Source organism: Tachyglossus aculeatus, chromosome 17, assembly GCF_015852505.1.
Source record: "Tachyglossus aculeatus isolate mTacAcu1 chromosome 17, mTacAcu1.pri, whole genome shotgun sequence".
NCBI lineage: Eukaryota > Metazoa > Chordata > Mammalia > Monotremata > Tachyglossidae > Tachyglossus > Tachyglossus aculeatus.
The window spans coordinates 52513296-52530908 of NC_052082.1; the positions used below are offsets into that span (position 1 = coordinate 52513296).

General features: G+C 47.8%; 1 protein-coding gene across 1 annotated transcript; it reads left to right on the forward strand.

Moving 5' to 3' along the window:
- The first annotated feature begins 1660 nt into the window (after nt 1–1660).
- Nucleotides 1661–14155, forward strand: RFLNB (refilin B). The gene is made up of 3 exons (XM_038759809.1): nt 1661–1971; nt 6904–7013; nt 10885–14155. The coding sequence occupies exons 1-3, from the start codon at nt 1723–1725 to the stop codon at nt 11213–11215; spliced, it is 690 nt and encodes a 229-aa protein (XP_038615737.1). The 5' UTR covers nt 1661–1722; the 3' UTR covers nt 11216–14155.
- Nucleotides 14156–17613: the final 3458 nt, after the last annotated feature.

Sequence of the window (17613 nt, forward strand, 5' to 3'; positions counted from 1 at the left end):
CAGCCAATCAGCGTCCGGGCCGCGGCAGTTGGGCGGGAGAGGGGCGCAACCTGGGCCAACCCCTTCCCGCCCCCCTCGCTCCCAAAATCAATCAATCAATCGTATTTATTGAGCGCTGACTGTGTGCAGAGCACTGGACTAAGCGCTTGGGAAGTCCAAGTTGGCAACATCTAGAGACAGTCCCTACCCAACAGCGGGCTCACAGTCTAAAAGGGGGAGACAGAGAACCAAACATACTAACAAAATAAAATAAAGAGAATAGATATGTACAAGTAAAATAAATAAATAAATAGAGTAATAAATCTGTACAAAAATATATACATATATACTATGTACAAGTAAAATAAATAGAGTAATAAATCTGTACAAAGATAAATGCATATATACAGGTGCTGTGGGGAAGGGAAGGGGGACGAGGGGGAGAGGAAGGAAGGGGCTCAGTCTGGGAAAATATTGTAATAATATGTACAAACATCTACACATATATACAGGTGCTGTGGGGAAGGGAAGGAGGTAAGATGGGGGAGATGGAGAGGGGGACGAGGGGGAGAGGAAGGAAGGGGCTCAGTCTGGGAAAATATTGTAATAAATCTGTACAAACATCTATACATATATACAGGTGCTGTGGGGAAGGGAAGGAGGTAAGATGGGGGGATGGAGGGGGGGCGGGGGGAGAGGAAGGAAGGGGCTCAGCCTGGGAGAATATTGTAATAAATCTGTACAAACATATATACCTATATACAGGTGCTGTGGGGAAGGGAAGGAGGTAAGATGGGGGGATGGAGAGGGGGACGGGGGGAGAGGAAGGAGGGGGCTCAGTCTGGGAAAATATTGTAATAAATATGTACAAACATATACAGGTACTGTGGGGAAGGGAAGGAGGTAAGATGGGAGAATGGAGAGGGGGACGAAGGGGAGAGGAAGGAGGGGGCTCAGTCTGGGAAAATATTGTAATAAATCTGTACAAACATATATACCTATATACAGGTGCTGTGGGGAAGGGAAGGAGGTAAGATGGGGGTTGGAGAGGGGGACGAGGGGGAGAGGAAGGAGGGGGCTCAGTCTGGGAAAACATTGTAATAAATCTGTACAAACATATATACAGGTGCTGTGGGGAAGGGAAGGAGGTAAGATGGGGGGATGGAGAGGGGGACGAGGGGGAGAGGAGGTGGGGGCTCAGTCTGGGAAAACATTGTAATAAATCTGTACCAACATATGTACATATATACAGGTGCTGTGGGGAAGGGAAGAAGGTAAGATGGGGGTTGGAGAGGGGGACGAGGGGGAGAGGAAGGAGGGGGCTCAGTCTGGGAAAACATTGTAATAAATCTGTACAAACATATATACAGGTGCTGTGGGGAAGGGAAGGAGGTAAGATGGGGGGATGGAGAGGGGGACGAGGGGGAGAGGAAGGAAGGGGCTCAGTCTGGGAAGGCCTCCTGGAGGAGGTGAGCTCTCAGTAGGGCCTTGAAGGGAGGAAACAGCTCCAGCCACCCCCTCAGCCAATCAGCGTGCGGGGTTCGGCGGGAGGCGGGAAGGTGGGCGGTGCAGCCTGGCCGCCGAGCGCAACCACCGCGGCAGCCGGAGTTGGAGCGCGCAGGTGGTGGAGCAATTGCAGAAGGGGGCCCCGGCCCCGGCCCGGCCCCATCATCAGTCGTATTTATTGAGCGCTTACTGCGTGCAGAGCACTGCGCTGAGCGCTTGGGAAGGACAGGCCCCGCCATGGTGGGGCGGCTGAGCCTGCAGGATGTGCCCGAGCTGCTGGACATGAAGAAGCGAGGGGAGCGGGTGCTGGACAGCCCCGACTCCGGGCTGCCCCCCAGCCCCAGCCCCCTGCCCCTGCCCCTGCCCGGAGGGACCGGCGGAGGGGCCGGCGGAGGGGCCGGCGGAGGGACCGGAGGGGCCGGGACCGGCGGAGCCTCGGACCGCGGGCTCCCCAACGGGCTGCCGGGGCCCGCCACGCCGGCCGGGGTGAGGGGGACAACCGCCCCGACCACTGCGGGGCCGGGCCGGGTGGGGACCGCCTCTCTATGTCGCCAACTTGTCCTTCCCAAGCGCTTAGTCCAGTGCTCTGCACACAGGAAGCGCTCAATAAGAATAATGATAGCATTTATTAAGCGCTTACTCTGTGCAGAGCACTGTCCTAACCGCTGCGGAGGTTACAAGGCGATCAGGTCTCCCCCTTTTAGACTGTGAGCCCACTGTGGGGTAGGGACTGTCTCTGTGTGTTGCCAGTTTGTACTTCCCAAGCGCTTAGTCCAGTGCTCTGCACATAGTAAGCGCTCAATAAATACGATTGATTGATTGATTGATTGATCAGGTCTCCCCCTTTTAGACTGTGAGCCCACTGTGGGGTAGGGACTGGCTCTATGTGTTGCCAATTTGTACTTCCCAAGCGCTTAGTCCAGTGCTCTGCACATAGTAAGCGCTCAATAAATACGATTGATTGATTGATTGATCAGGTTGCCCCACGGGGGGGGGGGTTCACGGTCTTCATCCCCATTTGACAGACGAGGGAACTGAGGCCCAGAGAAGTGAAGTGACCTGCCGAAAGTCCCCCAGCTGACAGTTGGCGGAGTCGGGATTTGAACCCCTGACCTCCGACTCCAAAGCCCGGGCTTTTTCCACTGCTTCCAATCTTCTTGTCCGGCTCCCCCTTCTACACTGGGACCCCAGTGTTGCCCACTTGGACTTCCCACGCGCTTAGTACAGTGTTAAGCGCTCAAAAGATACGATTGAATGAATGCGTCCCGGAGCCTCCCGCCCCTCGAGTGGTGCACATATTTATTACTCTATTTATTTATTTTACTTGTACCTATCTATTCTATTGATTTTATTTTGTTAGTAGGTTTGGTTTTGTTCTCTGTCTCCCCCTTTTAGACTGTGGGCCCACTGTTGGGTAGGGACTGTCTCTATATATTGCCAACTTGGACTTCTCAGTGTTCTGCACACAGTAAGCGCTCAATAGATACGATTGAATGAATGCATCCCGGAGCCTCCCGCCCCTCGAGTGGTGTACATATTTATTACTCTATTTATTTGTTTTACTTGTACATATCGATTCTATTTATTTTATTTGGTTAGTATGTTTGGTTTTGTTCTCTGTCTCCCCCTCGAGTGGTGTACATATTTATTACTCTATTTATTTATTTATTTATTTATTTTACTTGTCCATATCGATTCTACTTATTTTATTTTGTTTTAGTATGTTTGGTTTTGTTCTCTATCTCCCCCTTTTAGACTGTGAGCCCACTGTTGGGTAGGGACTGTCTCTAGATGTTGCCAACTTGGACTTCCCAAGCGCTTAGTCCAGTGTCTTGCACACACAGTAAGCGCTCAATAGATACGATTGAATGAATGCATCCCGGAGCCTCCCACCCCTCAAGTGGTGTACATATTTATTACTCTATTTATTTATTTTACTTGTACCTATCTATTCTATTTATTTTATTTTGTTAGTAGGTTTGGTTTTGTTCTCTGTCTCCCCCTTTTAGACTGTGAGCCCGCTGTTGGGTAGGGACTGTCTCTATATGTTGCCAATTTGGACTTCCCAAGCGCTTAGTCCAGTGTCCTGCACACAGTAAGTGCTCAATAGATACGATTGAATGAATGCATCCCAGAGCCTCCTGTCCCTTGAGTGGTGTACATATTTATTACTCTATTTATTTATTTATTTATTCATTCATTCATTCATTCATTTATTTTACTTGTACATATCGATTCTATTTATTTTATTTTGTTAGTATGTTTGGTTTTGTTCTCTGTCTCCCCCTTTTAGACTGTGAGCCCACTGTTGGGTAGGGACCGTCTCTAGATGTTGCCAACTTGGACTTCCCAAGCGCTTAGTCCAGTGTCTTGCACACAGTAAGCGCTCAATAGATACGATTGAATGAATGCATCCCGGAGCCTCCCGCCCCTCGAGTGGTGTACATATTTATTGCTCTATTTATTTATTTATTTCACTTGTACATGTCTATTCTATTTATTTTATTTTGTTAGTATGTTTGGTTTTGTTCTCTGTCTCCCCGTTTTAGACTGTGAGCCCACTGTTGGGTAGGGACTGTCTCTATATGTTGCCAACTTGGACTTCCCAAGCGCTTAGTACAGTGCTCTGCACACAGTAAGCGCTCAATAAATATGATTGATTGATTGTGAGCCCACTGTTGGGTAGGGACCGTCTCTATATGTTGCCAACTTGGACTTCCCTAGTGCTTAGTCCAGTGCTCTGCACACAGTAAGCGCTCAATAAATATGATCGAATGCATGAATGAATGACTCTGCTTCCCCGGGCCCCGGAGTGGGGTGAACCCAAGGCTTTTGTCCTTCCCCAGCGCTTAGTCCAGTGCTCTGCACACAGTAAGCGCTCAATCAATACGGTTGATTGAATGAATGAGCGTGGCTCAGTGGAAAGAGCCCGGGCTTTGGAGTCGGAGGTCATGGGTTCAAATCCCAGCTCCGCCAATTGCCAGCTGTGTGACTTTGGGCAAGTCACTTCACTTCTCTGGGCCTCAGTTATCTGTAAAATGGGGATTAAGACTGTAAGCCCTACGTGGGAGAACCTGATCACCCTGTAACCTCTCCAGCGCTTAGAACAGTGCATTGCACATAGTAAGCACTTAATAAATGCTATCATTATTATTATTATCATGAGACCGTGAGCCCTTTGTTGGGTAGGGGCCGTCTCTGTTGATGATTTGTCCTTTCCAAGCGCTTAGTCCAGTGCTCTGCACACAGTAAGCGCTCAATCAATACGATTGATTGAATGACTGAGACTGAACGCGTTGTTGGGTTAGGGGCCGTCTTTGTTGCCGATTTGTACTTCCCAAGCGCTTAGTCCAGTGCTCAGCACCCAGTAAGCGCTCAATAAATACGGTTGAACGAATGAATGAGACTGTGAGCCCGTTGTTGTGTAGGAACCGTCTCTGTTGATGATTTGTACTTCCCAAGCGCTCAGTACAGTGCTCTGCACACAGTAAGCGCTCAATAAATACGGTTGAACGAATGAATGAGACTGTGAGCCCGTTGTTGTGTAGGAACCGTCTCTATCTGTTGATGATTTGTACTTCCCAAGCGCTCAGTACAGTGCTCTGCACGCAGTAAGCGCTCAATAAATACGAATGAGTGAATGAACTGGGGCTCGGAGGGAGCAGCCGGCGCGTGGTGGGGGCGGGGGTGGGACACGAAGCACCTCCAAATGCCCACACTTCCCCTAATAATAATAGGGAAGCAGCATGGCTCAGTGGAAAGAGCCTGGGCTTTGGAGTCAGAGGTCATGGGTTCAAATTCCGACTCCGCCACTTGTCGGCTGTGTGACTTTGGGCAAGTCACTTCACTTCTCTGGGCCTCAGTTACCTCATCTGTAAAATGGGGATTAAGACTGTGAGCCCCGCGTGGGACAACCTGATCACCTTGTAAACTCCCCAGCGCTTAGAACAGTGCTTTGCACATAGTAAGCGCTTAATAAATGTTATTATTATTATTATTATTAATAATTATACTCTTTGTTAAGCACTCACTGTGTGCCTGAAACCGTTCTAAACGCTGGGATAGAGACAAGATAATCGGGTTGGACACCGTCCCCATCCCACGTGGGGCTGACAGTCCCCATTTTCCAGTTGAGGGAACTGAGGCACAGCGAAGTGAAGTGGCTTACCCAAGGTCATGCAGCAGACAAGTGGTAGAGCCGGGATTAGAACCCATGACCTTCTGGCTCCCGAGCCTGTGATCTATCCACCAGGCCAAGCTGCTTCTAGGGAAGCCCTCTCCACATGCCCCCTTTAAGGGGCTCATCTTTCTTATGGGAAAAAAACCAGCCCATTTCTCCCTTACCTTGGGTCAGGTGAGTCTTTGGCCTGTCTCTATATGTTGCCAACTTGTACTTCCCAAGCGCTTAGTCCAGTGCTCTGCACACAGTAAGCGCTCAATAAATACGATTGATTGATTGATTCGGACACGTCCACCCGTCCCCCGCCCCTATCCCCCACCCAGGGGAGCCGGTTCGACACCCCCACCCCCAATTCCTGCACGTCTGTGGGTGAATGGTAGGGCCCCTCCCGGGAGAAAGAGCATTGGCCGGAGGGGGAGGAGCTTGGATTCCAAGCGGCAAATCACTTAACCGCCCCGTGCCTCAGTTTACCCATCCAAAAACTGGGGAGACTAATTCCTGGACAACCCCCCCCCCACACACACACACACCCTCAGGAAAGTTGTGAAGACATGAGATTGTTACTGAGAAAGTAGCATTTTGGTCTTATTAAACATCTTCTCTAAGATTCGGCAAGTTGTAAATTTCTACACAGCTGGAGGGAACGGGAACGGCTGACGGGAATGGCTAATGGTCCAACTCCCTCCCTCCGTCCCCCCCCCCAATAGATGTGGTGCTCATCACCAGGAGCCTGACTGTGTGGTGAGAGAGGCCAGGGCCTGGGCCCTCCAGAGGCATCGTGTTTCTAGGCTGAACACATCCCCAGTTGCACTTTTATTTCCCACGGGGGTGGAAATTAGAAATTAAAGCCTTTTTCTTTTCCCTGGGCAGTTCGTTGCTCTTAAAAACTCATTAGTGTTCCTGTTATACCTTTCGTCCTATGCCTTAGGGAGATAATCGGAGCATAAGAGCGTCATTATGACTCTGAGCACAAGTTACCAGTATTAACTGGGAATAACTCATCTGGATTGTGACCACAGGAGAAATTAAATGTCGTTTTCTCCGTGTCGTAGTTGAAAAATGGAGGCTCCGGTGACTGCAGGGTCTGGCCCCGGGCTGACCTCGAGAGAGGGAGGGAGGGAGGGAGGAAGGTCGCCCCACCAGGGAACGGAAACCATTGTCTGTCCATTTTTCCGGCCAACATTGACCATTCCTCTTCATTTCACCATGGTCATAACCGTATTTTCCTGCTTTTGCAGAATTGTGCCTTTTTACCCAATCCTGTGGCCCCCAGCTGTCCTTCGAGGTTGTGCCCTCTGTCTTTTGGCGAGGGAGTTGAGTTCGACCCTTTGCCACCAAAGGAAGTCAGGTAAATACCATGAATATTCTGTTTCAGTGTGTTCTTTTTTGGTCTTATTGAAGATTCTGCAAGTTCTAAATTTCCCCATCTCCACTGGAGGGAACAGGAACAAACATCTCGTGGCCCAACCCACTCCCCTGCTAAATATTGCCCCTGTTCTCTTTGCCGTCGGGTAGAAAGGATTTTTCCAGGAGGGCTTTGTCTCCCTCTTGACTGTTGTGGGGAGCGGGTGGTCAAATTTTCAATTGTGGTGAATCTCTCAGCGGGAACCCGGGGAAAGGTTTTCACTGGGGAGGAGGCCACCTAGGAGATGTCTTAGCCCAGATGAAGGGATCGTCACTCTGGGAACCTAGCCAAGGTTTGTTATATCCGCTCCGAGTACCCCTTGGGGAAAAAAGTTGTTCATTCAGAGGCGAAGGTTTTAAAGTGTTTGGGCTCACGCTCCAGAGTGGGAGACTAAGCTCAACTCTGTGAGTTCGGTGTGGAACAAAATGGGCAGTGTCCCACAATGTAGGGCTACTGCCCTCCTTTCGGGGTGAATTACAATCTTTTGGGGGAGCGGAAGGCAGCGGGCTCCTGCGGGACTTTGCAGTCGTGGGAACCCGTGCTACAATCCCCCCGTCTCCATGTGGCTATGCAGAAGTTTCTTCCGGCATCGCATTGTTCTTTATCCAGGGAGATGTGTTTATCCAGATAGAACTCCCCTAATCCCTACCTCCTTCCCCTCCCCACAGCACTTGTATATATATTTGTACAGATTTATGACTCTATTTTACTTGTGCATATTCACCATTCTATGTATTTTGTTAATGATGTGCCTATAGCTTTAATTCTATTTGTTTTGACGATTTTGACACCTGTCTACATGTTTTGTTGTCCGTCTCCCCCTTCTAGACTGTGAGCCCGTTATTGGGTAGGGACCGTCTCTATATGTTGCCGACTTGTACTTCCCAAGTGCTGTGTACACAGTAAGCGCTCAATGAATACAGTTGAATGAAGGAATAATCCCACCACAACAGGAGACTCTCTAAAACCTTGATTAAAAATGTGCATTCTAAAATAACGAAATATGTGGGTCCAGAGCCATGTTGAAGATTTTGCATTGCGCTGACCTCTCAAGCAGTCGGTGGCATTTATTGAGCACTCACTGGGTTTAGAGCATTGTTCTCAGTGCTTAGGAGAGTACAGTGCTACAGAGTTGGTAGGTGTGATCCCCGCTTACAAACTGGGCAGGAAACAGACAGTACATTACAGGCAGAGGAAATGGTGGAGTGTAAGGATATGCACGTAAATGCTGTGGGGTGAATTTTAAGTGCTTAGGGGAATTTTAAGTGTGTAGGGCATAGAAGGGAGGAGTAGGAGAAATGAGAACTTAATCGGGAAAGGCCCCTTGGAGGAGATGTGATTTTGAAGAAGGCTTTGAAGCCAGAGAGAGTGATGGTCTGTCATAGATGAAAGGGGAGAGAGTTCCAGGCCGGAGAGCGGATGTGGGCAAGGAATCGGCGACAGGACTGAGGTACAGTGAGAAGGCTGATGTTAGGGGAGTGGAGTGTATGGACTGGGTTGTAGGAGGAGGAGAGATGATTGAATGCCTTAAAGCCGACAATAAGGAGTTTCTGCTTGATGTGGAAGTGGATGGACAACCATTGGAGGTTCTTGAGGAGTGGGAAGACGTGGACTGAAAAGCTTTCTAGGAAAAGATCTGGGCAGCAGAATGAAGTTTGGACTGAGGTGGGTGGAGACAGGAGACCGGGTGTCAGTAAGGACACTGCTACAGTAGTCAAAACGGGATAGGGTAAATGGTTGGATCTGCATAGAAGTTTGGTTGGAGAGGAAAGGGCAGATTTTAGTGAAGGTAGAACCGATGGAATTTGGCAACAGACTGAATATACAGGTTGGATGAGAGAGATGAGTCAAAGAAAATAATTTGTTTTTGATGGTATTTAAGAGCTTACTATGTGCCAGGCATTCCCCTAAGCCCTGGGGTAGATACAAGCAAATCAGGGTGGACACAGTCCGTGTCCCATATGGATGGAGCTCACAGTCGTAATCCCCATTTTACAGATGAGGTAACGGGCCCGGAGAAGTGAAATGACTTGCCCAAGGTCACCCAGCAGCCCAGCGGTAGAGCTAGGATTAGAACCCAGGTCCTTCTGACGCCCAGGCCCAGGATCTCTCCACCAGGCCATGTTGATTCTCCAAGTTCCAGGCTTGTGAGACAAGGAGGGTGGTGGTGGTGGTGTGATTGGAAAGTTGGGGACGACAGTATTTGGGTGGGAAGATGAGTATTTCTCATTTCTCCATCCTTCCCTATCCTCCCTCCTCCAGTGTCTGCGCCCCCTCCTCATTCTTGACCCCATTCCCTGCCAACACCGCAGCAAGCCTCGGCGGCTCTCATATCTCACAGTGCCAGTGGTCTCGGGGTGGGAGTGCTCCGGCTGCAGCGCCCCGGCACCTTCCCTGGAGCTGGAAGCAGAGGGCAGTCACTTCTGCCTGCAGGTCCTTTTCTGCACCCCCATTTCTCACTGAGCCTTGGGCAGCTGCCCCCTCGCCTGCCGTCGTCTGGGAGAGTAGAGAAGAACGATAGATCATCCTCTCCTCTAGGGAGGGGATTGAGGACAGTACTTAGGCACCCTGGCACGTGTGTTTGTACTTATTTGCCTTGATGCGCTCAATTTATAGATGAACACTTCGAGAGCAGTGATGTTTTTGTATTGTTAATATTAATAGATCTCTAGTCATGGAAAGTTGGTGCGATTCATAATCAAGACAATAGAATTTGACCAGTGAGAAATGTGGTCAGGGTGGGTGTCTACTGGTGGGAGATGCCCAGCGTATGGGCCCGTGTGGCTGATGCCAAGGCTGGCTGGTACATCATCATCATCATCATCAATCGTATTTATTGAGCGCTTACTGTGTGCAGAGCACTGTACTAAGCGCTTGGGAAGTACAAATTGGCAACATATAGAGACAGTCCCTGCCCAACAGTGGGCTCACAGTCTAAAAGGGGGAGACAGAGAACAAAACCAAACATACTAACAAAATAAAATAAATAGAATAGATATGTACAAGTAAAATAAATAAATAAATAGAGTAATAAATATGTACAAACATATATACATATATATGGTACATCAGAAGAGGTTGAAGGACTGGCTATCGTGAGGGTCTCAGGAGTTTGATTACGAAGGGTGCCCGGACCCAAATCATTCTGCACACAAGGATGTGCTGAAATCTGGCCAGGGTGCCAAACGGGAGCTCCCTTGGGACAGAGCCCTAAGCGGGAAGGGTGCTGGGGAGGAGAGGGTCTGGAGGCGAAGCACCGAGGACCCCGGTTGACCCCCATTGCCTGGAGGAGGAGGAAAACCAGATGACTACCATTGGATCACCTGTAAATAAGAAGGCAGCAAGCACAGGCCCCCCCATTTAGCAAAGCCGAAGAGTTTCTCTGTCCCAGTGAGTCCATTCTGTGAGTCACTGTGACCTGCAGCAGAATTCAACACCCCGTCTGGCCTGTTTCTCTTTACCCTGCAGCGTCGCTTATCTGTGGTGGCACCGAGGGATTCTGGGCCTCTGTCCGGAACTCCGGTTCACCAAAGTCCTGACATTCCCGGCAAGCATGAGCTTCTCAGAAAAGTCTAAGTAACTGAGTCCGTCGGGATCCAGAAACTTGAGTTTTCTGTAGAAGGCCGGCCCAAGCAGCCGGACAAAGAGGACTGGTGGCCCCAGCGTCACTGGGTGAGAACTGGCCAGATTCCCTCTGGCCAGGAATTCAGACGGGTGGCGTTCATGGGGTCAAAGTAGGTTATCTTTCCGGACGGTTTCCGGAGCTCTGGGAGGCGGGTTGATCCCACATTCTCACCTCTGCTTTGGTTTTCAGATACACCTCCTCCGTCAAGTATGACTCCGAGAAGCACTTTGTCGACAACGTTTACCTGCCGGTGGGCCTCGGGGTCTCTTCTTGTAGCCAGACGATCATCTGCCTCCCCAACCGCACGTGGCGCAGCTACAAAGCCGAAGTCCACTTCGAGCCCCGAAACAAGCCCCTGCGTTTCCTGAGCACCACCATCATCTACCCCAAGTTCGCCAAGACTGTGTGCACCACCACGCTGGATTACAACTGCAGGAAGGCCGTGAGACGCTTTCTGTCCAGCGTAGAGCTGGAGGCCTCCGAGAATCTTGGAAGCGATTGCCTCTCGGATGAGTGCTGACCGCCACGTCCGGGCTGACGGGATTCAAAGCGGGCCTGCCGCGGGGAGCGTCCCGAAGCTTCCTGCCTGCCCTGCGTGACCAAGCCACCGAAACCCCAGCGGGGTCTCCCCCTCCCCGTTAGCCCGTTTAAACACCCGGCGGCTTTCGGGAGGCGTGAGGGGAGAAGAACATCAGTGGCATTTAGCGATTGTGGGAATCTGATTTTTTATTTTGTTTTAAACGAAAGCTTTGTGTATTCAGGTTGCCAGTTGCAGCTTTCCACCGGCTTTCAAGCGGACGGGAGAGCTAAATGGAAAGTGACCCGGTAATTTCAAATAGAAAAAGATAGCTCCCTTTATCCATAGGTAAAGATTGTCCTCCTTCTGTGAAGTGTATGGGAAGTGGGTCCTTTGGGTAGGAGAACCAAATGTGAAGATTCGTCAGCGGTGACCATGTTGGCGGCTGTAAGAGCTGGCAGATAGTGATGCAGCGAGATGGCCCCCGCTGGATGTGTAAATCCAGGCCTGTCACTTATTTCACTTTCAGGAGGCATTCAGATGCTGCGGGGACCCCAAAATGGTAGAGACGTGGATGGAAAAAGGTGGAACCATGAAGTGAGGTGACTCTTCCACCTCAGCATAAATTCCCTGGGAAGCTGGGGTGCTGAGCAAAAGCTAAAGCGCTGATGAAGCTCTCCTTCGTTTCCTCAGCCGCAGACCCTGGCCAAAGTCCAGGCTCCCCTGAAAACACCCCCGAAACGGGGCAACTGCTTGCTAAGTGAGGATGCTCTGTGAGGAGGCAGGTAGAACCGGACCGAAACTGGTACTTGAAAGGCTTTTCTGGGAGAATTCTTTCAGACGGCACAAAGGTGTAGGAAATGACCAGCATGAGTGAGTTCGTAGAATCTGCTCTTACCCCACACCTTTCACACGGTGGGTTTTGGCACTTTATAATCCATGAGACTTTTCCTAAAAAGCAAAAAAACTGCAGATCCCCATAGACCTCCTTCCTCAGTACCCGATCCCAACCAGGGCCCCGGAAAACTAAGACCTTAATATCCTCTGATTGAAAGAAACCTCTGCTCCAGAGTGCACATCTGAGGAAGCACTCAATCATCTAGAGTAAAATGCTGCCAGGCAGTGAGCCTCCTTCCCCTTCTCTTCCTCCTCCTCCCACCTCTCGGGTCACCTCTGCAAATGCTGGGGTGCAGGAGTGGAGTTGCAGGTCTTCGCTCTCTTGTTTCCCTGGGATCCCACCCACTCCTCCTCTCCTCACCCCCCTGGAACCCACTTTCCACTTGTAGCCATGCCTGCTCGAAGAGTCGGAGGTGAGTTGAGGAAGCAGCTTTTGAAAATTGGCATCCCCGCCCTCGATTTAACGATGGACCTTCTTAGACTGATCGAGCCGAGAACAGATTCAGGCCCCTTGTTTGCCCCACTGTGATGGCCCCCTGTTCTTGGGGCCTTAAGTTTTCTGGACTGCTCCCAGTTCGTTAGTCAAAAGTCCTTAATTCTCTATTGATGTAGGAGACAGAAGAAAAAACTGGCATTTCAGAGGCTCTTCGGGAACACATCCCTGATTAAATCTTTTGAATGGCGAAATGGCTCACGCTTTTCAACCCTGAGAAGAACGAAAATTGCTTTTCCTGCTTCTGCAATGTGTAAGTCATAATGAAAGCTGTTCTTGTGGTGACATTGCCCCCAAGCGGATTGGTAAAATCCTCAGCGTGGCAGAGCCTTTACATTTTCCTTTTTAAAAAGACTTTTATTTCTTTTTAGTGCTGTCGAGCATCCGATTCACACTGGGGCAGCCAAGGGGTATAGAGTTGATTGACCTGACTTCTTTTTCGGACCCTCTGGTTTGTAAACCTATCAGATCTGGGAGCTGCACTGTAGAAGCGACAGTCCCTATCGCTCTCGCGTGAACCAACAGGGACAGATCCAACAGGGGTGGGTGGGTGGGGGGAATTTTTCATCCAGTTACCGGGAATGACGAGATGGAAATCGACTTAGAGCTTTCAAATTTTATTTCAGTGACAAACGGAGTCCATCTGTACAGCTTGAGTACTTTTCAGTCCTGCTGCCAGCACTTTGGCTATATTGCAAAGGTGGGAACTTAGGTAATTCGCTACATTATTTTTTCATATCAGGGAAAGTGGGGGAAGGGAATCATAAGGTGAATAGAGTCCCTTTTGAAGCAGCAACTGATGTGGTTTCTAAGCTTAGAAATGTACTCGTGGATACTCCTTAGGCTGGAGAGTTAACAGGTTGCAGTAAATTCAGGCACGTTTTCTATATGGTAAGTGTAAAGAGAATCTGAACTGTTAAAGAGAGTGAGTGGGAATGAGGAAGTGAGTAGGAAAGGGTTCTGGAAAAGTGACAAGTTGTTTTCCAAAGTTTTTCTTTTAGGAATTAGCTGTCATTCTTCCATCTTCATTATCTGGCTTGTTAAAGACAGTGGCAAGAAAGTATTTAAAAGGAAGGGGTGGCTTAGTGACAGAGGTTTGCTAGAGAATTTTCAGTTTTGGCCAAAGGTGGATTGAACTGCAAAGACCAATAATAAAACCATATCGGAGCTTTTCCAGGAATACAACTTAAACTCACACCGGCCTAGTCATTCGTAAATGTCACCCGGAAACATATGTTAGTTATGTGTCCATTAAAAATGAGTTGGAAGGAAAAAAATTCCAAACCGTGACCTTTGAATAGTTCCAGTTAACTTGCTAGAAATGTGTGAATGGTCCAACTGGGGAGACTTATATTTAAAGGTAGAAGGTGTTTCCTTTTTAAGCGGCATACCTCAAGAAATCCTTGTGATGCTTCATTTTAATGCTTGTTTTGTCAAATTTAGGAAGCCAGAATAGCATTTTGCCTAAACTCTGGTCTATCTGTGGCACATTTTTTTTTCCTAATTTTCTTTATTAATTTTTCATTTCATAATAAATTATCTGAAAATATAACCATAGGAATGTTTGTTTTAAAATAAATCTGTCTTTGGTTATGACTGCTAAGAGAAATCATTGTTGGTGGTTCTTCATTCAGGGAAAATCCAGAACCAAATTCTAAACCAGTGGTCCTAGTTCCTTACAGTTTCCTCCCTCCAGGATGAGCTCCCACTGACTGCACTCTGTGAATTGCTCCTTTGGAAAGCCGTACGGGGTTGTGAGTGGGATTCTCACCTCTTCTGCGAAGCACGGCTTAGGGGAAAGAAGCACAGGCCTGGAAGTTGGGGGACCTGGGTTCTAAACCCAGCTCTGCCATTTGCCTGCTGTAGGACCTTGGATAAGTCACTTCACTTCTCTAGGCCTCAGTGTCCTCATCTGTAAAATGGGGATGGAATACCTGTTCTCCTCCCCCATAGACTGGGGGAGCCTCGTGTGGGACATGGACTGTGTCTGAGTATCTTGTATCTTGTTTCCCCCTTCTAGACTGTGAGCCCACTGTTGGGTAGGGACCGTCTCTATACGTTGCCAACTTGTACTTCCCAAGCACTTAGTACAGTGCTCTGCACACAGTAAGCGCTCAATAAATATGATTGAATGAATGAATGAATCTACCCCACACTTTACTGAAGTGCTTGGCTCATAGACAGTACTTAATCAATCAATCGTATTTATTGAGTGCTTACTGTGTGCAGAGCACTGTACTAAGCGCTTGTGAAGTACAAGTTGGCAACATCTAGAGACAGTTCCTACCCAACAGTGGGCTCACAGTCTAGTAGGGGGAAACAGAGAACAAAACCAAACACACTAACAAAATAAAATAAATAGAATAGATATGTACAAGTAAAATGAATAAATAAATAAATTAATTAATAAATAGTACTTAATACCACAGTTATTAGTCCTGCCTCCATCCTCTTGCCCACCCCCTTCCTCTGCTTGGAACAACTCCCCTTCCAAATCCACCAGACCACAGCTCTCCCCATTTTCAAAACCCTTCTGACATCACATCTCCTCCCTGATTAATTTCTCCCCATAACCACTTTACTTCTGAGCCAAACCCATTTTTGCCTTTCCCCAGCCTCCCATAGCCCTTCTGTACATATTTCCATTACCCTATTAAGCATTAACTCACTTATATAGCCACTCTAACTTGGGCAACCTCTCTGTACAGTTTTCTTTTAACGTGTCTCCTCTGCAAGATTGTGTATTCTTCAAGACTGTGAGCCCACTGTTGGGTAGGGACCGTCTCTATGTGTTGCCAACTTGTACTTCCCAAGCGCTTAGTACAGTGCTCTGCGCACAGTAAGCGCTCAATAAATACGATTGATTGATTGATTTGGGGATGGGAATCAGGACTACTAACTCTGTTGTACTCTCCCCAAACATTTAGCCCAGCTCACAGTACATGTTCAGTATAGACTATTGATTGTGTTGTTGACTTGGTTAGTTATTTTGTACTGTAGCAACCAGTCTGAGGGATTATGAAGCCAACATTCCATAGTTTACTCCCCATACATGTATCATTATTACTATTATTATCAATTATCGATAATAATAGTGGTATTTAAGGACTTACTCTGTGTCAAGCACTGTGCTATGTGCTGGGCTGGAGACAAGATAATCAGGTCCCACATGGGACTCACAGTCTGAGGATGGAGAATGGGTATTGAATCCCCATTTTGCTGAGGAGGGAATTGAGGCACAGGGAAGCAGATGAGTGGCAGAATCTGGATTAGAACCCAGGTCCTTTCTTTCCACTAGGCCACACTGCTTCCTAAATAGTTTCTTCCTATTTCGGAAGCAGTGTTCATTCAAATCCTACTCTCTGTTTTTGGTTTCCGGCGAGACCTATTCCTGAATCTCCCAAGTGTTGTTACAACAAAATTTATATAACAGCACCAAAAAGTACTGAATGGACACCTACTGTGTACTTAACACTGCACTGGGAGCCTGGGGAACAACAAAATAAATGACTCAGTCCGTCATTATCCATTAAATACCTGCCCTGGAGGGTACAGTATTCAGTATGTGCATTTTAATCACATAAAACACCTGCTAGCCTTTTCTTGAGAATGTCTGACTTCTCTGTTGTGGTTTCAAGTCAGGTGTTGATTTCTGTCTCAAGACTTTTTCCTCCTCATAGAGTGTTCCTGTCTGTAAAACTGCACTATATTGGGAGTACTCTCCTTAGCGCTTAGTACAGTGCTCTGCACACGGTAAGCTCTCTATAAATATAATTGGTTGAGAGAGGATGGCTACATCTGTTAGTCTTTCCAGATGTGACTTCCCTTTAGAAGGCTGCATTTTGAAGAAGTGTTCACAATTGAGGGGATGATCTATTAAAAACTCACTGTAAGAGTAGAAGTGATTTCTGTGGGTGGCTGCTCAAGAATTCAGGGTTTGTGAAACTTGTATGTTTTAAGGTTTTGGTTAGTCAAATTGTAGATATGGTGTGTAAAATCCACCCCAATGTAGGAATTGATGCACTAGGGTTGAGAGGAGGAACTTTATTTTTCAACAGCAGGCTGGTTTTTGTTACTTTAACATTTTTCCAGTTCCTTCTTTCAAGGAAAACTTTTGAAGTCTTGGGCGTTTATAACAGTTAGTGGATGGTATAGACCATTAAATTGCCCCTCCAATAGGCTTTACCAATCCCCAAATCTTCCGAGCCAACAGAGATGATCAAACTAGATTCCCAAAGAAAAGGTACAGAATAATAACTGAAGGAGATCACTAGACCATGACTATCAATTTGCTCATATTGAGAGAGCTATCCTGGACAGTGCGCATGCAAAACTCACGACCCTTCTTAAAATTTTGAAGTCTCTCCAGGAGAGGAAATAAGAACCAGTGTGTTGTGGAAAAAAGAGCTCTTGTTTTACATAGAATAGCGCCTTTAAAATTTGGCTCTGAAAGGGCCCATACGGGTCTGAGTAATAAATCGGGCTTAGAGACCATTAAATTGTTGAAAGTGACGATACCCCAGCTTGACTAAGGGAAGGAGACTAAGACCAGGAATGTGTCACTTTGTTTTGGGCTTTCCAAGCGCTTAGTACAGTGTACTGTACCTAGTTGATGATCCACAAATATCCATTACTATCGTTTACAAATTCTCAAGCCGACGACTGGTGTGCTGCTTTTAGGGGTGTGGTTCGTGTTTTCAAGGCCATTAATTTTTCATATTTAACCAATGCACAAGTTCTGCAGAAGTGACACTCTGCATGACCTAGTAGAAAGGTTCAGGTAACCCTGGGGAAGTGACTCAAGTTCTCTGAGCCTCAGTTTCCTCATCTGTAAAATAGGGATTAAATACCTATTCTCCCTCCCGCTCAGATTGTGAGCAGTGTGAGGAACAGGGACTGTGTCTGAGCTGATTTACTGCAGTGTTTGGCACGTAGTATAGGCTTAGCAAGTACCACAATTCCTATTACTGTCAAGATGCTCTCATTAAAAAAAACCTAAACCGTGTGCCGT